The sequence below is a fragment of the Varroa destructor genome, unplaced genomic scaffold (genome assembly GCF_002443255.2).
Source record: "Varroa destructor unplaced genomic scaffold, Vdes_3.0 BEIS01000006.1, whole genome shotgun sequence".
NCBI classification, from domain to species: domain Eukaryota; kingdom Metazoa; phylum Arthropoda; class Arachnida; order Mesostigmata; family Varroidae; genus Varroa; species Varroa destructor.
Window position 1 is genome coordinate 26,617,862 of NW_019211459.1, and position 24,752 is coordinate 26,642,613.

Consider the following 24,752-nt stretch of genomic DNA (forward strand, 5'->3'; position numbering starts at 1 on the left):
TGCAAACCGTCATTTTTAGCAATGTACGTAAGTATCATGTTCAAAAGATGATGTTTTTAAGAAAGAATGCGGAAGACAATGCTGAACAAAGTAGAAATATTAATAATTGAATGTCTGTCCTCAATGGGATCGGAAATTACCGTCATCATTTAACGGCAAAGTTGACGTTTAAGGTAATCACTCAAGGAAAGTGACAACAAAGTTGATATATATATAAGAAAGCATATATGAACATCTGCATCATTTTAGTATAGTAACTTTTTTAGTTTTTTTTAACAGGCACTTGTTTTGTAATTTTTGTATACATAACACTCTTTCTTTATGTAGTTGCACGCTTGTGAAAAATATATAACAGGCCGTAACTATTTTAATTTTAATATTATGTTTCAAAAACATGTGTAAATAAATTTTAATAATACACATGGCTCAATTTTAGACATTTGTGTATTGTCTATGTTGCCATAGGTTTAAAATTGTGTCGCCATTGTGTTAGCTAAAGCGCACCTTCCAGGTAGCTGGTGTAGAAACCATTCTCAGTAAAGGCTTAAAAAATACGGGCTATAAATAATAAGAGAATTCAGCATCTGCGTGTCATTCCGGTGTTCGAATCTTCGCTCAAACTTTGTTTTAAAAGACGTCCATTAACTTCCTTTTATTGAAACAAGGTATATCCACTCGGTGTAAATCACCACTATTATTATTACACTAAACTATAAATCGGTATCATTACGTGACTAATGGCGCCCTTATTATAAGAAATTGGGTAAATGTTGTGCAGTAAAGACGGCAACAAAATCTAAGGATAAATTCTCTGCAAACTGATAATGTAAATCGATTACAACGACGGCGAGCATCTCATACGTTTTTTACACCTTGACGAACCATACGGCCCATGCTTCATGGTTCACTGTTTAATTTCTGTCAAATAGCGTTTTATATAAGTGATAATTGTTGATTATTGTTAACGTGATTATCAATAATTATATGGTGCTCTGGCGTAGTATTTTTTACTTCGCGTTTTGCTGCTGATGCCTCATTGTAAATTAGCTCTAACAATTTTAGCTACTGATAACTCATGTACAGAATCTCCGTCTCTATCTCACCAACATATATGCTACTGGTAATTTAAATTGTTACGTTGATTGTTTGATACGTATGATCACATTAATTTCCGTGGTTACTGTATTGTATATGTTGTTTTCTTAGATATGATGACACACGGTCACAAAGCCGCACGTTACGCTTCGTCACGCGACTTCAATCAGAAATGTCCCACCTGGCGGCATTCCAGACTGCATCGCGGCTATGGCGCCAACTGTAAGGAATCAACTAAAATATAATAATAATGAAACATAGTAGGTGTTTTACATGGAAAACGACTGTGCCGCCGTATTCGATGACTATAACAATCCATATACGTTAACATTTGTGCTTGATAGACTTGCAATACTAAGCATAACAAATGATGTCGAAACTCGAAAAGCCTCTATATTTGTCAATGGCATAATATAACATACGTAATTAAGTTATGTCACGAACTTGTGATCTCAGAAGGGGTGTGTGGAAGAAGTGAGATTCATCTGGTATTTGCCTCAACGAGTTTGGCCGCCTGGCTATTATGGCAGAGAAAACCGCCATCTGGTGCTTGGAACTCCTTACGAGTTTGGCCCTTCAGTCGTTGTAGCAAAGAAGAAAGCCATCTAGTACCTGAAAGCCTGAACGAGTTTGGCCCTCTCGACGTTGTGGTGGAGAAAGCTATATGGTATTTGAAGGTTCTAATGAGTTTGGCTCTCCAGACGTCATACTTGGCCTACAAAACTGGGCATGCGCGATTTTCTTACGGGAAGACCAACGTACGCTGGGCTCGTTTCAGTTTCGTAGATTCTGTTTTTTAAATTTAATTATTGCCTGTCCAAATATCAAATGCGTGTATATTATACCACCATTAATGTACCTCTAAAGTTCTCAGTAGCTTGCATTTTGAGAGCTTCTTGGCACGATATGTTATCTATAACTTAATCGCGTGTACTTCAATAGTTGTTTGCCATAGAGGCAAACAATTGTTTGCTGGCTAATCCGCCCGACTCTCTCAATCTAATTCACATTTCTTCTTAACGTGTAGTGACGATGGGTGCGCTAACATTAACCATTTGCATAGAGTTTACTTCAATAAAAAGCATGTTAATGTTCTTTTCTTGTTATTTTTACATCTATTATGCCATGCGAATACTTTTAATATCTTGGAGAACCTAACAAAACCTACAGGGGTAATTGGACGTCCAGATCCTGCCACAATGCTACTGATTTTGGACACTAAAAAGGAAAATCGTTTTATCTCTGCCTCAAAATTAATGGTAAAGCCAAAATTGCTACCGTTTGTACTAACAATAGCAAATATTTTCATGATGATGTGAACTTCCAATTTTAATAACTGGAAGAAGATAAAATCACATAAAGCCACCTTTAACTTTATTTCGCAAAATTGCTTTCAAGTTTGTTAGCACGCATACAAGTCGGCCACTGCATTATCCCTCAAGTGGTAAACATTCACAATTAGTTCTAATCGTATATCTTTAATGCTAAATTAGCGGGTACAACTCATCGTCATTAGACAACAGATGTAAAAATGACAATGAATACAATGGCAGAGTGTCCTAATAGGTGGTAGTTTTGGTCAATGCAATGATGAAAGGGGTATGGCTTTAGTTGGTCGATCACCAAAACTAAAAGTATTTAGCTAATCTAATTATTCTACAACATTTCGTGAAATTTCCCGACTATCGATCCCTCGTATAATATATCTAATCTTAGCCATTTCAAGGTATTGAAATTGTTTCAGTTGAAGCCTTTTGAAGAATTGATGATATGTTTATAGCAGTGTTGACATTCTCGGATTTAATCTTCGGACTTTTTGTTCAGCGGAGTGCAGAGCACCTCTTTCGTAAGGTTACACTTCAGTACCATCCAAACTTCACCTACACGATTTGTCTTGTTCTCCAGTTCTGATTTAACTCTATTCTCAACCGTGTAACAAAACTAGAATAAAAATATTAGAGTGTTGTATTCTTATATGGTTTTGGCGATTATTAATTTCGATTTAGTCGAACACATACTTAGAGTCAATATAAATCTGGAACCACACTCGGCCGTTTGAAAAATGCCTAGGTGTATATTTCTTCTTATGGTATAGGGTGCTTTTACAAGTGAAGGATGTTTTGTTAACTTTCAAATTCTGAAGTCGGGTTTGCTCGAAAAAGTCTAGCAGAAACACAGTATGTCATCTCTCTAATATAATCAAAGCCAAGATCAGATTCTGAGGTATTTCATTTCGTGATATCCCGCTCAAGGTTGTCGTTAATTCCCATCATTTTCAACCACAACAAAAGAAGACATGGATTATATATTTGTTTTTGTGATACAAGATAAACACCTGTAAGTCGCAATATCATCTTCAATTCTTTCCTGCAACATATCCCTATTGCCACCCAAGCTCTAAATACAGCAAGACAGAGCACTCGTTATTATCGACTGTAACATTTATTTTATTCTAGACGAAGCAAAGATTGCAATATGTAATTGGTCAGAAATTCCAGGATAATCGTACATATCAGGGTTACAGTTTACAATGGAGCAAAAAAATGCTTTTTTGATTAAATTTTGGAAAACTTAAAAGAAATTTGGTAGCAATCTAGCTAGGTACCAAAAGCATCTCCGTAGTGTAATATGCTTCTCAGGATTTACGTTTCGATATTTTTATATCGTTGTCAAATATAGTACAATAATTAAAGGGTGGCAGCAAAGCATCTGCTCCAAGGAAAACCATTTATAAGTTCTCAAGTTCGAGAGGTAAACGATCATTTCCATTTCTCTACGTCCATTTCATCTACGTGGAATTGACTAGAAACGAAAATAAAGGTACATAAGCAAATTCTTACGAAACTTCCAGCCATTTTAGATATCTTTTTTTTTGTTAGGCCACTCGCATTTTGCAACATTCTGCGCATTTTGACATGATATTGGGCGCTATTATCTCAATTACAATGTATATGTTCGTGTAATATAGGTAGAATTGGTCGAATAGGTGGCAGGTAACACATAGATAAATAGTTTGCTTTGCGTAAAAACGATATGTAAAATGCACGACAAACAAACAAACAAACAAAAACAAGCGGGTTTATTGTCAAACGAAATCATTGTATACGTAAGTGCGCACATTTTTTTAACTTTTTTTTTTTAAACAGATTTACTCCGGTGTTACAATCATACTAACAAGTCAGGAATCGGTTAAGAAAAAGCTTATATGATTGAAGAGTAAATGCACATATTATATAAATTTGTGAAAGTTATTGCAGGATTTATTTAGTCACTTTATTTGCTATACAAATCGCGCGTTATGCGTGTTTCACAATACAAAGATGTCTTATATTTCTGTTCCTTATAATAAATATTTTACTAACCCAACATCTCTACTATATTTTATTTTGGAAAAAAGTAAACGTTGCTCGCATGCTATCATCGCTATTTAATTCTTTATGCCTTAATCACCGCTTACGTATCCGAGCACATCATTCGCTAAATTTTTCGAAAGGTGGGTAGACAGTATTCATACTGCTGCATCAAACATTTTACTCATTTATGCATTCGTCTGCGGCTCTCTACACTCTATAGAAAGACTACATTCACCACAATTTAAAGTGGAACGACCCTGCGCAAAGCCACGTTTGCATTACAGGCTTACCAAATCATCTGGTCCTAACATGGGCTCCTATCTTGTAGTTTCCGCTTATGAGACATACGTGACTTCTCGCTGTCCCCTCGTATGGCACTAACTTGTAACAATTTCAGGTGGCACCAGTACTAGAACGAACTTCAAACGTTCTGATGTCATATAAATCGGTTCAGCACGCCTACGCATATATCAGCACCGCCTTCATTTGATGTCATTTTGAAAACAAACTTTTTTAGTTCACTATCAACAATTGCATTAACTGGTATTTCACTGACAGCTAGCTATAGTCAGAAAGCGTTTTTAGCGCCCCATTTCAAGCCGACTAAGAATCGATCCTCCACGACAATTTATTTATCCTGTACTGGATATATATATATACTGTGCATCGTTGCATGTACACGAATATATACAATAGACATAATTCATTTCGCTAACAGATTTAGCTTGCCGATTTAGCTTAGATTAAATAGAAGCTACTATAATTTAAAGTCTTCACTGAAATAATTATTTCGTCTTAGCTTTTTCACAGGCTCCAAGACAGATCGATTACTTACCTGAACAAAAGCTGCTTTTACTAGCTAACTAATCTCCTATAAATTTTTTTTTTAAAAAGTAAATTGATTGGTAAAAGTGATTCTTTGACAAAATTGAAACGATTCCACTTTATGTAGGAAGCTGCCATTATGAAGAAATTACCTTTTACAATAGCATAAAATTATACGATGGAATATCTATACAAATAGCACTTGAGTAGCTACATGACGTCACAAGCCAGCTGGATCCTTTGTGCGCCTCTTGAGTTGAGCACGAAAACAATCAAATCACTAATTACAGCATTAATTCGATTACCATTATTATTATTATTATTATATAGATATAAAGCTTTTCTGATATAGCAAAATTTGAATTATCTCAGCGAAACTTAAAGCTGTAGATGTAGATTCCAGCTATAGGATTGACCTCGTATTATTATTGTTGTCCTAAGACAGCTTTTACCTGGCAATTAAAACTTCAAATCTAGCTTCTCTGTGGATCAGTTTAACAGACAACACAGATCTCCTAGCATACATCGGTCTTAAATATAGACAGTTTTTACAATATGACAAGCAGAAAATTCAGCAGCCTGGTAAGCACCAAGGCATACCGAGGTGATTTCATTTCATTAATGAATATACGCATCGACAATGATTCCATCTGGTTCCTTATTCAAATCAGTTCAAGACAGAATTTGTGCATAGTATCATCTGAACTTTTTTAAACGACGTGACAGGACACGCTGGTACATAACTAACATTCTAGATGACCACACTGTATAATGTCACCTGTCGCTGGTACTCACACACGCAACCCCTATTTTGACATACATACATACGAACTTTTGATATATGTAGCTGGCAAAACAACATCGAGGGGTTCTCCCTTTTCATTCCATTCCCATTTCCACTCAACAACCTTAAAGACCTTGTCGCTGAAGTCCATTTCAATAACGTCAGTTTAATTAATAGCATCCTTGGTCTTTTGTTGGGGTTCAATTATTTAGATATAGCTAAGGTTTGAGAAAAAAATTGAAAAAAAAATTTATTACAATTATGAACTAACGGCCGTAAACGTGGGCAGTTATACCAGATGGTCAGGTTAAACAAAGGTTCATATAAATTCTGTTACCATTTGCCTAATTTTTTTACGTTGAATCATTCTTTGACGCTGAACAGTCGGCACGATACAAAATACACTCGAATTGACACATGTATGACAAAAGCTGTTAAGCTTTTTAAACGTTAATACAAAGAATAGACTCAAATTGACTACCATAACGTAAATGAATGCAATTACCGTCATCGTAATAATGGCAATCAGCTGATGAGGATCATCTAAAGACGACACTATGCTACGCCCTTCAACCGTATTTGACTAGTCAACTTTGCAACATTGTTCCTGTAAAGGTCGGCTGCACTGAGTTACAACTGTCTGAGGACGCCATTAGTGTAACACGAAGTGACGATATAAAAGCTTTGTCTGTGGCTCAGACTAAATATGTATATACAAAGAGAGAAAACTTAACCCTACTTCATTGATGGCTCCACGTTGTTTCGCTTCCCAAAGGTCTTTTTTTTCGCGCACTTTAAACATATATATATATATATATTACATTAAGTGTCACGTCTACTTCAGGCCCTCATAAAAATATTAAGAGGGATGCTTTTCTCAGTAAGATTATTCAAATGTCGGTTTCATTTTGAGAACGTAGACGATACAGACTAAATTTAAGCCAATCCATGCGAAGTACCGACAGGATAATACATGGACTACTTTTAACCAAGTTGTAATCTTAACAGCGTGCTATCTCTGAGCTTGATGGGAAAATCTAACTACCTAGCTTGTCCTCAACGCAGGTGTTGTCAAAATTTTTATTAATGTGCATTTCGGTTATACATGAATTAATTTAAGCTCACTATTTGGGGGACAGCCCTTCGTTATCTTGTATGTACAAATCACTTTTGAAATCGCTAGACCGCTGCGAAAAATATAGGCTGACAACTGCTAATGTGTACTCTTTGTAACTGTTAGCGGACTTCCTCAACAGCAGTGCCATTTAAAGCTTGCTCTGTAAATATTAGGTACATGAGTGGTAATCAAATTATTGAAAATGGGACAGGACGAAGTTCACCTTGCTGCTACGTGTCGACATAGCTGAAGTTATTGAAATTTATAGGCAGTTCTCTAATTCCATAAAGCTGAAATTTTTTTAGTGTAACTGATCCCATACCGTAGCCTAACAGTCAGCTCTAAAGAACAGTGCAATTGGCGTTCAAATAAAAAGCTGATTTTCTGCCAAATGGCACCAAACGATTTTTTCGAAACAAGTCGAAGGAATTTACCCAGCCCCCGCACTGATCCTTTGCGACCATTTTAAAAATCGAGCTCCTCAAACGCCGCTCAATTAAATCCAACTAATTAATCTTACCAGCTCTTTATTATATCTTTCCTTTGGGATCGTTCGCTAACACTTTTGTTTACCGTCGTGGCGTGTCTTTTCTGCTGATGTTGTTGTTGTTGCTTCTGTTGTTGCTCGTGGGGCTGATGATTAGAGTTAACAAGCCGACTGAGGAATCGAAGAAAGATCGTGTTCGCGATATACACGGACGGCCGAAAGAAGGGTATCCGATAGGTTGTTCTGGCCGTTGGCGGATTCGCAACATGACCAGCAACAATGACCAAGGGAAACAAGATAGCGAACAAACAGCCGCCAACCAGACGCGACTCGGGAAGCCATGTGATAACAGCCAGAGGCAATCCGAAACCAGCGTGGTACGCCCAATTAAATTCCGACCAGTCCAGCCTTTTATAGAGGGAGTATCCCATGCTATACCTGCTCAGAAAAAAAAGTGTATACAAATAAGGTACTTCTTTAGTTGCTGCGAAAAATGTTGCATTGAACACGAAAAATCTTGCTAATAAAAAAACAGCTTGTTAAAATTCGTAATGAGAAAAATTGAGATTTTGATTATATTAGCAGAGACGTTAAAAAAGTTGAATATTTTAAATAAAAACTTGAATAATATTGTAATCAAGAAGGGATAATCTTTGTATGATTTAGGCCTTTTCTGCTAATCGAAGCATATTTTTCGTATATCGAAATAAATTGCCTGTAACTCCTTATATAAACGTTTCCATTAAAGGCAATACAACATTTGTATTCACATAACAAAACACATTTGTATTCAATGAAAATTTATTTTTAGTTCATAAAATATCTGAGTATAGTATGAATAATATCTGAGACAAGAAACGATAGTCAGTTATAAAGAAACCTATATGTCTTTACATTAAACTAAACATAAATGCTTTGCCACGAATGCCGTGCCGGACTGATAATCAAAAGACAAAACCAGTATATTAAGCTAACTGGAGTTACATAATAAGCTAAAACGTTACCATTTGTATTCGAACGTATAATAACTGTTGAGCAGCGACAGGTGAAGCAATCCTAAAATGTCGCCGAGCGGGTAGATCGGTAATTTAAAAATCGCTTGCGACTGAACCAGAAAAATGGTCTGAACTATCGTAGAGAAAATTATGTCTCCCAGGACATTGCTGAACATTGATTGTGCCTAGAAAGATAACCGAGATTGGAACAAATTGATTGCCGATTGATATTAGACGAGCCTTGTCACAAGCCACTGTTAAAAAACATTTTTCGATTATCAATGCAGAATGACTGAAACAAACTGAACAACTAGATTTATTCAGGAGAGCATTTCATTACCGGTTTTAGTCCGAGAAGCCGAAACGCTTGGTCAGCGATGTCTTGAAACCAAAAACAGTTGACAACTCTGGACAGTAGCAGCAATGGCATGACCCAGAAAAGGCCAAAAGTATAGTGAAGAAGCGGCTGTAGCCAAGCCCAAATAGACCGCGCATGGTCCGCAAACACCAAAGAAAGTGCCCATTGTAAACTTGGCAGTAAGACGTGCTGTAACAGGCGTTATAATCAATCCATTAGCTCTTTGATTATTAAAGCTGTAACAAAAAAATCAATAAAACAGGAACCTACCAGACCAACATTGCTTAAAAAGAGTCAGTTATAATTTGCATCCTACGTAACTGTCGAAACTGATTAGCATGAGTAGCTTATGTGCCATGTAGAATTTTAAAAAAATCATTAACTTTTTGTGAAATTTTCTCACCTGGAAGAGAAGCAACGATAGGAGGCAAACGCCTCCGTTGAGTAGGACACACTGAATAAGACGCTGAACTATCTTCGGCCGATTTCCACTACTGCTGCTCGCCTCTGCGGACGCTTTCTTTTTGGCTTGCCGCTGCTTCTCTCGGCGTAAAGCAAGAACGGTAAAATTTTGGATGTCATTTACGACCTACCGAAAAATCACGATGATACAGAAGATGGAACATGTTTTACGAATTAATAATATAATGATAACAATATTTTTAGTTATAGAGTTTTAATATTTGTAGAATAGCATCTGATTCTAAAGGTATGGTTTATAAACAGGTTCCATAACGCGCATGTTCATTATAGAGCACGACTACTATGTAGAACAGTTAATTGAAAGGCCACGCTTTATTAAGAAAGATATCTGGCTTAATGTTTTCTCTGATAATGGACTATTGTGTTCGTGACGGCGGATTGTTTGCAATTCAGATGGCAGATTCCCTGACTAATCGCTGCAACTTCTATTTAATCCATAGTTGTTAAAAATATTCACTCGATATACTATATACAGGCGCAACTGGAAAAAGGATAAGCAATTCCAAGCTGATACCATCAGTGTGTTGTATTAAAATTCATGGAAAACTACAACGTTACCCTCGATCCATACAGTTGCCAATGAACGTTAAAAGTTGAACGCATATATTCTGATGAAAACGTTTTACTACAAAAGCTTATAGGGCAATGTTCTATAATAACAAAATCAATCAAGTACGACTGCTTTATCGAGTTAGAATAATAACAGGAAACTGATAAGCATAAGCACGGTTCAGTCGTGTTAAAAAATATTTTTGAAGTGACACCGAAAAATGATCAAACATTTTTATGAGTAAAACTGCTACAGCTCGTGTGGTGTCTAGTGGTGTTTCCGTATGATCCTAATTCCCATCTTCGCGACTAAATAAACATTATAATTGTATTGTATACTATAGAAATTGTAATATATATATATATATATATATATAAATAGTAGAAAAAAAAACTGTACTAAATCTTCAGTTCAACACCAGTTCAAAATACAGTCAGCGTTTGCAAGAAATAAAAATAAAAAATGAGCCAACAAGAATCTGTCTGCCGTAAATGAACAGCCATTTCCTATCGGCCCTGTGAAACCTGGTTCATTTTCCTACAAACGGCACAATAATTTGCTATTTTCTTGTAGTAATATAAATGCACTATAAATGCGGGAACAATCGCAAGTAATCATGAGCACATCCTCTAATAAGGCTCTCTTAATGTAATGGTTTCATCATCTGTATTTCGATAATAGATATTCATGCTCTAATTTCTTCATAGTTCATACACAGTGTACAAAATACTATCAACTACGATTGTTACATTCCAGTTTAGGTAAATTGCAACTAAAATGTTCTAATATTACAGGGCGATAGGAGAGATATTTTAATTAATAGTTAATTTCGACGTTTCGGTAGAATTCGTTTGCATGCGATTAAATTCAATCGCTATGAATTAACACGTACGGATCCGCTTGTCTTTCACGAGACAAAGATCACAAGAAGGCGTGTCAGAATTACAAACAAATGGGCCGGTAGTGATGGCACAACTATATTGACTCCCCGAAGTGAAGGACACCCACTTCTGCGTTCATATCTGTTCTTCCCTGTATCTTATCTATGGTAAAATTTAGACAGTTTAAACAATAGCAAATAATTTTACAACGAGTCAAGTGTATCAAATTTATGGACAAAATCGAAGAACGACAAGTTAACAGACAGAATACGGTTACAATATCTTACTTTTGCACCGTTTACAATTCCTATGTTGTGGTTTCATTATAATTGAATTATGTCAATTATCTAAGAGAAGCGTCATATGCAGAAACAACTTGTTCAGCTTTTTCTTGTCTCATGCCATATTTGAGACATTCGTATCATGTTGTTGTTAGCGAAAACCCCAAACACCATGTAGATATATAAAGTAGTTTGCAAATTAAATACTCATAAAATAATTGAGTATCATTGTAATTGGCGGCCATTTCTGACTAAAAAAACGTTCACTACATTTAATTGCCACTTAATATTAAATGTAATAATTGCATTGAAGAATACAAGTAAAATGACTTTTTATCTGTACGCAGTGAACGTGAAAATCGATATTAGAGCTATTGACACAATGAAATATTCTCATTACCTGTAAAACAAACACTTACCATTTGGGAAACTTCAGCAGTCCGATAGGAATCGAGCCTGACGATGCTAGCTACCCCAACGAACAGGTCGTTCATACCGTGTATGAAAAGCCTGACGATCTCCCGCACAGTAACCATTGAAGCCATAGTTGTCATTTCGAAGTTAACCCAACTAGACGCGTCAGGATGCGAACATCAAGCAACACGCCCTGCAACACTAATTAAATAGTTTGACAATAAAACAATAGAATAGAATAGAGATATACGAATAATGGTAGTAGAGGGTTGCCTTTAAGCATTTCCGGAAAACTTTCTGCCAAGTTTGCTGTTCTGTGTTCCTCTCTCTGATCAGCTGCTGATGCGCAGTCACTACTCAGGTCACTACTCAGTTCTGGCCGTTTCTAACATCAATTCTATTAAAATGATCGATTCCATATTTTCCTGAAGTTCATACGAGCTTTTGAAACCGTTTAGCTTTACATCCACGTCAACTAGTGATTTCGGCAATATGTCGGCGAATTAGGCCTCGATATGAGTGAGCAACTTCACTTGTGGGTGAAGCTTCACGGTCAATTTTGAGCAGCACTCTATGTTACCAGGCTAGGGAGACAACAACGGAAGTTTCGTCAAGACGTTACGCTTTCATTGGATGCCAATAGTATGATATGAAGACTTTTGAACTGTTTCAACAGGCTGACATACATCGCTTTCACCAGTTACCTTGGGCAAGTTCCGTTCAGCGGTCTCGTAACTAATGCTAACCGGGATCGAACAGGCTTTTTTAATCTATTCGAAGGTGTTTTAAAGGTTGTTCGACGATCCCCTGCTTCTATGCAGGTCAGCTTCATGCACCCGTGAAAACTGACCGGGCGGTTAGCAATGATTTACTGCTTGTGCTGCTGCTACTGCTATTAATGCAGAGTACACCACTTTCATAGGAGGGGTTTTTGTTTTAAAAAATCAATTTTACGATGAAGTTACCGACGAATTTCAAGGGTAGGTAGATACGCACAATTGCACTATACTGCATAACAGCACTATTTCCACAATGTTGTGCAACGCTGGGAGACGGAAACGTAGAGAAAGTGAATGTTCCAAAAGATATTTGAAGGAAGATGTGATACGTGAACACATAGACAGACCTATCCGGTGACCGACGCCCTGACCAAGCGGCAGAAAATCGAAAAACACCTATGTTAATTTTACTTCGGCGTTCCTAGTCGTACAGCTGTTATCGTTATTGCTTATACGCGTTGCCCTTTTGTGTCTGTTCGTTTGTTTTGGTGCTGCTATTGCCTCTGCTGCCAATGCGTATCACAGCGACATCAGACGGTGGCGATGCACGCTCTGTCGTGTCGTTCTTCAAACGCCGATAGTGGCACAAATTCCCAATTGAAGACACAGGACAGACAGGAAAACACAAAAACACATTCACGCTACATCGACATTAAGCGGCTATTTGATACAATTCGAACACTTCATGACATGAAATAACGCAACGAGGTCAACGGCAGCTTTTGGTACGTATTTACTGTGTGAAAAAAATAGATTTGTTATAAGCGTACCTCGCTTCTTCCTCGTACAGTTGGATCAGACACTCGCATGGAATACAGCGTTAACATATCTGACCACAGCTGCTTATCACCCGACCCTTCACTAATATTTAGTGTAGTATTTCTTCAGTAGCTTAAAGGTTCACCAGATACTTGATGTTCATTCCACACAATTATCACCCTGTCAACTTCAATAATGTGCATATAATCTACACAATCAGCGGCATTCATCGATCAATGTCCGGCAAGCAATGCAAGTATCGATCGTGGTGATCGTTTGATGTCGTATTTCTTAATCAAAATAATCTCAATACACCGACGTCCGTATGATCGAGTATAATTGGAACATATAACTGGAACGGGAACAGCTAGCTATTCAGTTGTTGTTTATTGTTATCAAGTGGTGTTTGTCTAACAATGAAAGAGGGCGCTGCGGTAGTAGTTCCTGGCCGACTGTGGCGCGCTGATTTAGAAAGTACAAGAAGTAAATGGTTATGCTAAGAAACATTATGCTTAGCTTAACTTGTAGTTCAAGAACACAGAATAGTTACACTTGAAATATCCAGTTATTCCTTGACTGTTTTTGTATGAATATATATATATATATATATATATATCCCTTCTTTTTTTTTTGCAATTTGAATAAAAATGCTTACACACGTCGTTCGAGTTGGGTGAAACCGACTAGTCTCATGTAACATTGTACAGATAAGGAAAATATTTTTTAAAGGAGAGTGACAACAAAGCGAAAGCTTTTGCATGCACAATCGCAACCAAAATGGTAGAAGTACGCCGATTTGCATGGTGCGATACATTTTTGTTTTTATTTTTAGCTTGTTTTTATCCATCATCATATGCATATATATATAGAAGACAACATACAAGTACTCTCTCATTTTTAGTCAAAAATTATTAGTGATATTACTAATTCTGCTATCTTGGTAATGGTACTAGCGGCATTGGACGCTAGCAATTTTGGCGCTACTAACAGTTTCTATTTTGCACTAATGTGACTAGTAAGGGACGAACTAATTGTGGTGCAAGTTCATTTTTATAACTGCGGCCTAGTAAAGCTCTGTCTGGGCTGTTGAAAGTTGTCTTTTTTTGGTGCTTGGGAGGTTACGGTAGATAATCGGGAAAGAGTGGCTATATCGATGCGATTTGTTGGCCGATTACTGGTTGGGTCACGCCTGCACTTCCTTCGTTATAAATACTAATGCTGTCACGTTTGTTTAACACAGCGGATTGTGATAGAATAATAGAAATAGGTTCAGAAAGCTGTGCTTCTCATAAGTAAAACATCGAGAGAGATGTTTTGTAAAAAAAAAAGTGATCATTACCTGCATCATATGTCCCAGCATTAAACCCTGCATTTATTCCGCCAAATTAAGTGTAGTGCACAAATTCAACTAGATTTTTATCGTGCCTTTTAGTTACATAAAAATTAGCGATACTCGTTATCCATTGGAGGATCTACTATCCTCACCTATAGAAACATCGAAACAATTTTTTTTTACTGCCTTCCTAGTTCCTGTTGTTATAACTTTTCTATGAATTATATACTACCTTTAAATCTGCTATTCAACTATTTAGTTTTATTTTTTAGCTCCTTTCATTTTTTAAAAAATTCTTTTCATGCTTGGTCAATCCCTAACATTTACTGGCAAAATACCTATAATTAACGCCAAACAAACAGCAGTCCTGACATGATTGTCCCGATCTATTTTACAGATGTGTAATTGTCATTATTACGATAATGGAAACTATGCCAGCCAGTTATGCGGGTTCACGAAATAACAGATAAAGGGATTACGCGAATTACCTTGACGAAGTCTGCCTTGGTTGCCCCATGTATAACAACTACTCCACAGGCCACTACAGGCCATACTACCCCACAACAGAAGCAGCAGTAGGAACGTTAATAGCAATTGACGATGACAATGACATCAACGTCGGCATCTCCAACGGAACATTAGAGAGGGACGATGAAACCGCCACGAAGGCTAGCGCTCGCTGTAGCAGCATCGGCTGCCTAATCCTTGAGATTGCTCTCCTTCTCCTAAGGTAATAACACGGAACCAGTGCCGGTGGTAGGGATACATCACACGCGGACACTACAGAACGAAAGCAAGATGGAAAAGCTTCAACAAAATCAATGTTAGGAAAGTCTATAATTATGTGCATATGCGTGTATTTAGCTAGCCTATCAAACAGGCCTTCAAGCAAGAAAGCAGCTAGCTGTCCGATCGAACGTATCTCCAATTGACTAAATCTGTGCGGAAATCTATTTGTTTCTGAGAAAACGTTCTTCCGGATCACCCAGAGGCGGCAGGGGAAAACGTCAGAATTCACAATGAGGGAACCACGAAAGAGGTGGCGGACAAAGAAATCAGAAAGACTGCAAAAACAATATGAAATGGATAATACGTTCTAGGAACTGGCTGGCATTTAGGGTAAAGTACAGGGAGGATCCGTACATGTTTTGGTAAATAATAGACAAGCGTTTTCGTGAACGACGTTTCCTAGTGGAACGAAAAATGCGAGATCGGACCTGATATAATAAGCAAGAAAACCCTCAAATCAACATTCAGTCTACGCAATGAACTGGCTATTGGACATTCTAGAAAAGACTGTGAAGATAATTGTAGAAGTAATTTGGTGGTGGAAGTAGAAGACAAGGGTGCTCTGCCAGAACGAAATACAGATTCCGAATACCGATCGACCAGGATAGTCCTTAGAATCGTATTGAACAAATTAGCGAAGAGGAGGCGGAAAAAGGTATCCAAAACAAACTTCGGAAATTTTAAGTCGTGGTTCTACTTGATGCCCGTATTCAGTTTAATTAACCGCATAAAAATACTGGAAGTAGTGGTAAAAAAAAATCACCGTATCGTGGTTATTATCAAGTAAAATATAGAACATTAGATAACAGTAAAAATGCTACAGGTGTGGTACCGATATGCTTGAAGCTTCTGTACAAAAGAGTTCCACAGCTGAAGCCTCAAGAAGACACCAAGCTAATTGCGTGCGCAGATAGCTTGTCTATCGCATTTAAGACGAATGACGCAAACGAATTATAAGGGAGGGCAAGTTTAGCCTTCGAACAGGTTGCCCGATAGATTAGTCAAAATATGGCTTGAGCTCGTACCAGAGACCGATATGAAGCGATCCTACACTAGTTGGATAAAAAAATTTATGCGAAAGTGGAACCACATAAAAACATCCAGAATAGACCCATAAGTTTACCTCTTATTGCAGGATGTGGCGTTAACAAAAGCAAGAAAAGATATCCTGTGACAGTCTGACACAGGCACTGGCTACACACAGATACCTTCAGAGATACCTTTTAAAGGAGACTTTAAAACTTAGTAAGATATATTGCCCACATGCAAAAAAGAGTAGCTGAGAGAAGTAATAACAAACTTAACAATGGATCTTCAAAGACTTGGCAGTACAGACCTGTGGGAAAGATGAACATTAAATACATAACTTCCTTAAAACACTACGTAAGAGAACGTAATGTACATAAATTGCGTTCCCGCGTAACGGGAGCGACGTGACCATCAATAATTGCACGTACTAGTGTTTCATTGATGACGAAATGTCCCTCTATGCTCCATCTCCTTACAAAGTTAGATTAGCATTAAGTTCAACAGGGTCTTCTTTTTCTGCCCTTCCGTACAGGCCCGTTTTTTGACTGCGGTTTGACTGTGGCTAGACAGTACATAGAGTAACTTAAGCTACTGTAGTAAACACAATAAGTTACTGTAATGCCTAATAATTTAAATTTCGAACATTAAAGAATGAAAAAAATCTCTGAAAACACTGACAGTGCTGCAATTTTATCCTTCAGAACGGGCCTCAGATGGCTTGTTTGAGAGAAGCGGCGGTAGGATACGCCATCTAAGCGGACAAAGCCGAACGAACCTAAATTAAAATTTTGGGCCACCACTCAGTTTTATTGTTTGTGATCTACCCCGAAATTAAAACTTTGCGATAAATGTATGTTGTTATATTTGATAATAACAGACACTGATATATGTTGCAAGTATTAATATTTCAAAAATTGAACAAGTGCCAAAGTCGTTTCTCTTTTCTGGTGGGTTTTTCGACCTAATTAAGACGTCGCCCAGAATGATCTTGAGCCTGAAATAAAATGTCTGTAGGCACGAGCAGCGTTGTACTGCGTACCCTTAAGATCCGCTGCACCTAAATCGAAAATACTGAGCATAATAGAGTAATTAATACAATCACTCTAATGAACGAAAGAGTTCGTTCTGTTCGTGCATACAAACCCAAATACAGAAGAAAAAAACTGATGTAGAAACGCGGCACCGTTATCTCAGTTTACATGAAGCTAAAAATTACAAAAAATGACCAGTAGCATGGAAATTGCAGTTACAATGGAAGCTACGGCTAGCAAACGCAATTTACAGACCAAATTTGTAGAAATAGACTATACAGACTTACGACCCAAATAAAGGACAAATGAACTACCCGGTCAGTCGTCATAAATCACTACGTGAATGATTAATAAATTCAAGTCTACGGTGAACGCACTACGGGTACAGTTTCGAAACGGAGATCGATCAGATTCATGAACCTGTGCTTTTTCTCCTCAGATAACGTCATGTTGTCTTCTAGATTGCATCTAAGTTGCTTGGTTCATCTGCTATTCGTTGGCATTAGAATTATTTTGCAAAAATACGTTAGGGAAGTTTAGGAAAATAATAAAAAAAAAAAGTTGAAAATTAGCGTTAAAAAAAGGGAAAAACAAGAACTGGACCATATGAAAAATTATATGATATCTTAGCAAGTAATTATATTTAATAAGTACTTTACACAGACAACTAGTGATTGGAGTGACGAGTGGCGTTCAAAACGACATGTGTCGGCGAAGTCTACAGCTAAAAAGCATCTAGCTAGCTGGTAGAAAAAGTAACAGCGAAGGAGGTTATTTCTGGATCTGCCCGAAACATCAAATGCCAGAGCTTAGCAAACTTTTATTTAAAATGTGTGTATTTTGTCTTCTATAATTCGGGTCTCGGAACTGATGTCCATATACAATGGGAATCTTGAAGGTCAAAAAACTGAAGCGGAGAAGACGCCGAACATTTAACGAAAGGTTACCAGTAATGAAAATAATAAGTACTTTAGAATATAGCTGGCATATTCACTATCAGGTGCCTTTAAGGCTAACAATAGGCCCTTTTTGTTATACCCGCCCGCTTCGTTTTATCATTTCCCTTACTAATTAGGAAGTTCGCAGTGACTGATCGAATTCCGTTAAGCGTGTTATACGTAGCCCACCAATAACAAAAGTTGGAAAAGTATCTAATCTATTCTATGGTTGTTTCCCGTCCATCTTGTAGCTCCCAGGACTCGGAGTTTTAATGCGATTAAATAACTTCGTCAAAAGCTCTGACTTCATTCAAAGACGAGCAATTAGATTTATAGCAATAGATAAATTAGATTGAGCTACATTTGGCGCCACTCTCTACGGATTTTTCCCATCTCCCAACAAACGGTTTAATTCCGTATCATCAACCAAAATTTTTCAGGTTTCGCGTCGGAAAGCTCCTCCAACTTGCTCTTGCGACCCACTTCATCGTCAACTGTGTTGTAAGGCAAATCTGAAAATGTGTTATCGTCCCGTTACAAAACAATCATCACTCGGGCTACCGCGAAACGGTTCTAACGCCCTTAACAATGCTTTTAATTGTTCAATGGCACCACGTCAGCCGTGTCATATATCGTGAAGAAGGATGACTTTGCCTCTTCTATAGGATCTTTTCTGTTAGATGGCCTTATTCGTTCGATGTAAGTGATCCTGTTTTCTTAACTATGCCACTCTATGCCAATCCCGTCGGATGCAAATGATGGTCTTCGGAAGATCGCGGTCTGACTTACTTCTAGGCTTTTCAAGCTATCGATTGATTTGTTTGCTTCACATGGACATAAAAGTGTCACTTCTTGTCGTTCGTCATAAAAACTCAGTAAAGAAATAATCAAACGGCGAGAGGAAAGCGGACATTAAAGGAAACGTTTTTGCTTACACGTTAGGCTTATAGTTGAAATAATGATTCCAGAAGTAAAGGTTCAAGTAAAAACAAACCTAACTCACGTTTATAGTTCTCTGTTTATTCGCGCTTGTTTGTTTTTCTCGTTCATATATATATATATATATATATGTATATATATATGAATATTATAATCTGTTATTGTAGTAGCTGACGTTGTTCTTGCCATATCATTCAACATTATGGCCTAATGTCCATTTGTTTAATTCTAATCAACAATATCAAGGCCTTCCAATGCATTATAAAGTGTGCTTTCTTGTAGATCTAAACGCGTCTGCCGACATCCGACGTGTACACCCGTGTGATACGGCCTACCTATCTAAGGCCTCAACGAAGATAAAATGAATGAAACAAATCGACACCTGAGTTAAGAGAGGAAGCCGCAATACGATTTTTTCCTATTTGGCATTTTCAATTTCTAGAATACTCTATCATGAACCATTTTTACCAACCAGCAAACTACGGTTTTATGAGAGTGACTTCGTGCATTTCGATTTATATGGTGACTACCTCAACAACAGGTTGGGGTGATTTCTCTCGAACAAAAAGTAACGAACTAGGTACGATTGAGCTGATCATCACCATGTGCTCATGAAAAGTCGTGAGTCTTTGGTACTTTAGTCTATCTCTAATTCAACCTACGTTGACTCACGCACAATGACGAGACAAAGCTTTATTTTGTTACGACAACAACACATAATAATTTTGGCATAGAGTGTCAAGACTTGTGTATACGATTATTCCGATTCTCCGTTCATAAAAAATCAGCCCCGATAAACATTGCCCGCGTCGCACAACGCACGGGCTTGCGCTTAGACCAACCTCGCTAAAAGAGATTCATTATCACATTTTCTCATCACCAATTAAACGAAATACGGACCTTTGCTGTTTGAAAAGAAGGTGTAGCTTGAAATTGTAGCTGGACGGTATTTTCTCGTCTATGCGGACGATAAGAGCTCCCATTCAAACGTCCTCATATACGTATACTATATAAGACAAGTTCATTAGCTTTATATCTGAGTCAGAATGATAAATTCACTTAAGCCATGCACGGGGATGTTCATCGGATAGCGTCTTTTCTTTTTTCTGACCCCTTCCAGCTTTCTGGAGCGGAAAGCATGCGATTCTGCACGATCTGACAATATCCCTTTAACAATCACACCTGTCCCAAGGACAGTCAATAGTCCTTCCTTCTTTTCCCTTCGGTTATATAAGGCCCAAAAGTGAGCAATCCTCCGGCTTGCCTGCGATCTAACCTGTAGCATAAGTTTCGAGCTTATTCCTTTACACCGACACGAACGACCTCTCGGCCTCCTATACTTCTGATTCTGACTTGACACTTGCTATATATATATATATATATATATATATATATATATATATATATATATATATATATACGACATAATAGGGTTTCCCAGGCTTAATATGCTTATATATATATATATATATATATATATATATATATATATATCATTATAGGTACGCGCGTTGTATTTCTGGCATTCTTGCCGTGGGCACCATCGGGGCTTTCATTTTCGTTATCGTTTCATAATTTGGTATCTCACAGAGACGACACACAATATCTTGCAGTATAAGTATCTAGCTAGTAATGATATCTGTAATAATGAGTTTCTGGCAATCCGCTCTCAGTTTGACGTACTTCATCAGCTAATCTTATTCGATGCTGATACGGCTTCGGATCATCATCGAAAAAAGCATTTGTTTTCTAGATACTTCGTTCGTCACCACGTTCGAACTATGCGTGTATGTATGTGTGTGACATAAGCAATTGTTTCATTTGCGAGGAGTCCGTCCGAAAGACAAACAAGAAGCGGTCTCGTAACAAGGAATCCTTTGACACGGATTAAGCCTACATAGAAAATCATAAAGGTCAAATACTTCATCGCGATATAAACCTGAATCCAAGATAGCATGTATAAACAAACATAAAAATCACTGGCAAATACGTTTTTCAAAAATTTTCTAATGAAAACTAGCAGACGAACAAGCAATGGCCACGAGCGATTACAGTGTTGACAAGTTTGTCGGTCTTAACTAATCGTTTGTTCGGGCCGAGTGATTTTTGAGAGAAGCGAGCTCGTCCATCTTTGTTTTTCTTTTTTTAGTTTGAGGTAGCAATTCGATTTGTTTTGATTTTTCGAATTTATAGTAGTAAAAGACGTCAGCTTGCCACACGTACGAGCTCACTTATGTCGTTGTGATCGGAGGGTAAACATAATATTTACGCAGATGCCCATAACCGGCAAAAACTCAAGTTGTTGTAACGCGCGTACATGTAAGGTGTTATAGAATCGCCGTACTAGCGGGACAGTTATTATCTATTGGCAACCATTACTCCTGTTATAGTTGATGACCATTCGACCACAGATTATCATTACTCTTACATACAATAATATATATTAATAATATGTAAAATACCGATATATGCGTTAGGTCCATTGCTATCATCATCGTTATCGCCTACTTGATATATATGTATAAACATATATATACCAATATACTTGTGTTTTTTTGTAGTTTTGTTGCTTTTTCTATAACTTGGTCGTAATCACTGCTTCAGCTACTTTTGTCGGTATCGAAAGGACCACAACTCGTAATTTGCAGGCTTTCTTTCAGAAGCTGTCAGCGCCTTTTTTCAGCAGATGGACCGCAAACAACCTCTGGCCAGTCGAGTGGTGACATGAGGATTTCCCCGCTGTTTGATTTGTCGTAGTAGCCAGTGGGTTATCTCTCATAGTGACTCTTCGCTCTTCCTCTCTGATTCGGCTAACTAAAGGCACATAGGCCGCGTTGCTTATGGATGGATAACAAAATATAGAATTTCGTATAGATGTTTTCGTAATGCTCTCATACCTATATATGTACATATAGTCATCATACACATAGACACAAAAATACTGTTTATCTCCTTACTACATTTCATTGTTTTGTAGCGTTATTTGACAGGGCCAGCTCGAATTTTCCTACAGTCCACTCATAATTGTCATATGCAATCAGCGGCTCTCAAACACCAACGTATATACATACACTATGGAGCATAATTGGAACACCTTAACCGCAGAGCCAATTGGTGGGCGACAGGTCCTTTTCGTCGTAGGTCTGCTGCATAACTGCTGTTCGCTGTGCCTTTACTCAGGTAGAAACCGCTAGCACTGCTACAAGCACAAGTACTACTACGAGCGTACCGAATTAAACTATAGCGACAATGGTGAACAGCGCACGTTCGCAATTCTTTTTAACACAGCAGTTTGTTCCACCCTCTGCCCAAAGTAGAAACCTATATTTTGCCGTAGAAACATCTTGAGGTTATCCGATCGACTAATTTATGCGTCTCGTAACTGATGCATTTTTTGTCGAAAGTTATTCTAGCTGGGCCTTTCTCAGTATTACGGTCAGTATACGTTCTCTCTTGTCAGTGGCGTGACACACAGAAATACCTTGTAGCTGGTGGGCAAACCTCAATCTGTTTCTAGAGCCGCTCGGTTTGAGGATTCGTCTTCGACGCCAGCATTACAGCGACAGCAGACGACTGCGATCAATAAAATCAATCTCTGCGAACATAAACATATGTACATAAACGCCGTATGCGTAATGTGTGACGATCAAACATCTTCAGTGGCAGCCATTGGTTTTTCGGCTAATTCTCGACAGAAACACCATTGACCGAACGTCCCGAGTACACATTTCGTAAATGTTAACATCTGTAGGAAACATACGGAAAATCACATAAATTTTCACTACTGTGATGAAATGGAACGTTGTTTTTTCGTACGCTTAGCGAGTCTGGTACATAATTGGTACTGCGTCGGTGCTTCGTAACTTTTCGGCTAAACTATAAGACGTCTGCAGGTCCATCAACGCACATTAACATCTACATAATCTAAACAAACAAGACTTTAGTCTTTCAAATAAAGTCATGCAATGCTCATGTGTTGAGGTAACTCAACTAAGCAGACAGATAGCTTGATCGTATGTTCTTGTTTCCCGAAACGGCTAAACATGAAACAGACGCCCGATTTCCAAAATCCAAACGACGTTGTAAGCCGTTTAGCTTGTTAACACAGCTCGGCAATGAATACATATTCATATTAGAATAAGGTGATTACCGTAGAGGACCGTAGGACGTACTAGAGGCCTTTGGAGGGATTGTCGTTGTTCGGGTTGAAATTTCCCCATCCTGCTCCATTCTGTCGATATAGTTGGTGTGGTCCAGATTGTTATTAGAGTCTACGCATCTTCGTTTCCCAACGATATCCTAGGTACATTTGCTTGTTGTCCAACATTAGATACGTAACTCAGCGGTATAAGGCCATGATTTCGTCGGTGTGTATCGTCGGCGATTTTCGTGCTTTGTTCTTTTCTATGCGTAATATATAACATATACTATTTCGAGGCTTTCCTGTACAGCCCCCTCTACGTGATCGTTGACCACCCCCATTGTAACAAACCTCATCACCGTTTTGTCAAAAATCACTTGTCCTTCAGCAAGTGGATAACGAACAATGCCTATAATTAACAGCAAGGGGGTGTCGAATAATAAACATAGCATTAATAATAATCTTCATCTAATAGTAACTGTCCTTGATGGTTCAACATAACTCAGTGGCCCGGCAAGGCATCTGGAAGACATGTATTTACAAAGTATACATCGTACATCAACACCGAATCGGCACGAGTTGCGTTAGCGAATTAGATGGCCAACTAGATTCTTCCTGTTCGCCGACACTCACATCCACCCACAATCATCTTGAATAGTTGCGACCATTAAAGCTGCCTCAGGTGTTTCCTGCCGAAGCGGATGGAAGAAGACAGACAAAAATGTCGGCGCAAATGACCCAGCGATGGCCTTGTCTCGATTCCGGTCTTCATCACAGGTTTTTTTCGAGCTGTTGTTGCTACTGTCGTTGTTACGTGCAGCGAGGGTCGACTGCACGATCATTTATTTCGCAGAACAACTGTTTCGCAGCCCGTCTAGGTTCGCGCGGTTCTAACGAAAAAACACGGAACGAGCACTTCACATGGGTACAGATCGAGGACTCGACAGCAGACTGATGTTTGTCAATGACCTCGATTCAAATAAAAATTACGCTTGTTGCGATTATGAAGCCTCTTGGATGTCCCAAATCTCGGCAAGAAATGGTGGCAGTTCCTTATTCTGTTTGAATTTGATGTTGAAACACATCTCCGAGTTCATGTTACCCAATGTACGTAATTCAGTCAAAATGGCGAGCAGTTTAGCGAAGTGCGCGGGCGACCCCGGCGGATTTCGATGATTCTCCGAGTACCGGCGAAGGGTTTCCACATAGAACATTTGTACTTGTTCAACCTTATCAGGTTCAAGTAGGGCCGGACGTTCTAAAATGTCCAAAAAAACAACGAAAATACACCGGATTAGTCATGCATTTCAATGATGAAATAATTATTGAGGGGTAGTGGTTGAGGTGATGAGCAATGCAAACTACTCCTATAATCTCTAGCTTGACCAACG

General features: G+C 38.1%; 2 protein-coding genes and 1 long non-coding RNA gene across 12 annotated transcripts in view; 1 reads left to right on the forward strand and 2 right to left on the reverse strand.

Moving 5' to 3' along the window:
• Positions 1–4,324: 4,324 nt before the first annotated feature.
• Positions 4,325–13,569, reverse strand: tank (EI24 domain-containing protein tank). Of its 5 annotated transcripts, none has more exons than XM_022812283.2 (6): positions 13,173–13,569; positions 11,629–11,816; positions 9,418–9,603; positions 8,997–9,203; positions 8,666–8,841; positions 4,325–8,099 (listed from the first exon to the last, which is right to left on the reverse strand). In XM_022812283.2, the coding sequence occupies exons 2-6, from the start codon at positions 11,761–11,763 to the stop codon at positions 7,691–7,693; spliced, it is 1,113 nt and encodes a 370-aa protein (XP_022668018.1). In that variant the 5' UTR covers positions 11,764–11,816; positions 13,173–13,569; the 3' UTR covers positions 4,325–7,690. The 5 variants fall into 5 exon arrangements, with proteins under 5 accessions (XP_022668018.1, XP_022668016.1, XP_086829991.1 ...); XM_022812281.2 differs by having other exon boundaries at positions 11,629–11,824; XM_086973865.1 differs by lacking the exon at positions 13,173–13,569 and adding an exon at positions 12,750–12,870 and having other exon boundaries at positions 11,629–11,824.
• On the forward strand, positions 12,195–19,279 carry LOC147755045 (uncharacterized). 5 transcript variants are annotated; one of them, XR_015316280.1, is made up of 3 exons: positions 12,195–12,332; positions 14,892–15,224; positions 18,722–19,279. It is a non-coding gene; the product is annotated as an uncharacterized LOC147755045 (long non-coding RNA). The 5 variants fall into 5 exon arrangements; XR_015316279.1 differs by lacking the exon at positions 12,195–12,332 and adding an exon at positions 12,987–13,127; XR_015316282.1 differs by lacking the exon at positions 12,195–12,332 and adding an exon at positions 13,805–13,964 and having other exon boundaries at positions 14,892–15,938.
• A 1-nt stretch (position 19,280) lies between these two features.
• The window catches only part of LOC111253199 (uncharacterized), a 53,558-nt gene continuing 48,086 nt past the window's right edge, over positions 19,281–24,752 (reverse strand). For both annotated transcript variants that reach the window (XM_086973863.1, XM_022812279.2), the window contains exon 7: positions 19,281–24,619. In XM_086973863.1, the coding sequence (XP_086829989.1) occupies positions 24,363–24,619 (257 nt within the window). In that variant the 3' untranslated portion in view covers positions 19,281–24,362. The remainder of the gene's footprint in view (positions 24,620–24,752) is intronic.

Coding starts and splice junctions, on each gene's coding strand:
- tank (XM_022812283.2), bottom strand. CDS start 11,763: ATGACAACTATGGCTTCAATGGTTACTGTGCGGGAGATCGTCAGGCTT. Junction 8,842..8,996: donor GGCTTCTCGGACTAAAACCG/GTAATGAAATGC, acceptor TTATCTTTCTAG/GCACAATCAATGTTCAGCAA. Junction 8,100..8,665: donor TATACGTTCGAATACAAATG/GTAACGTTTTAG, acceptor TTTTCTGAGCAG/GTATAGCATGGGATACTCCC.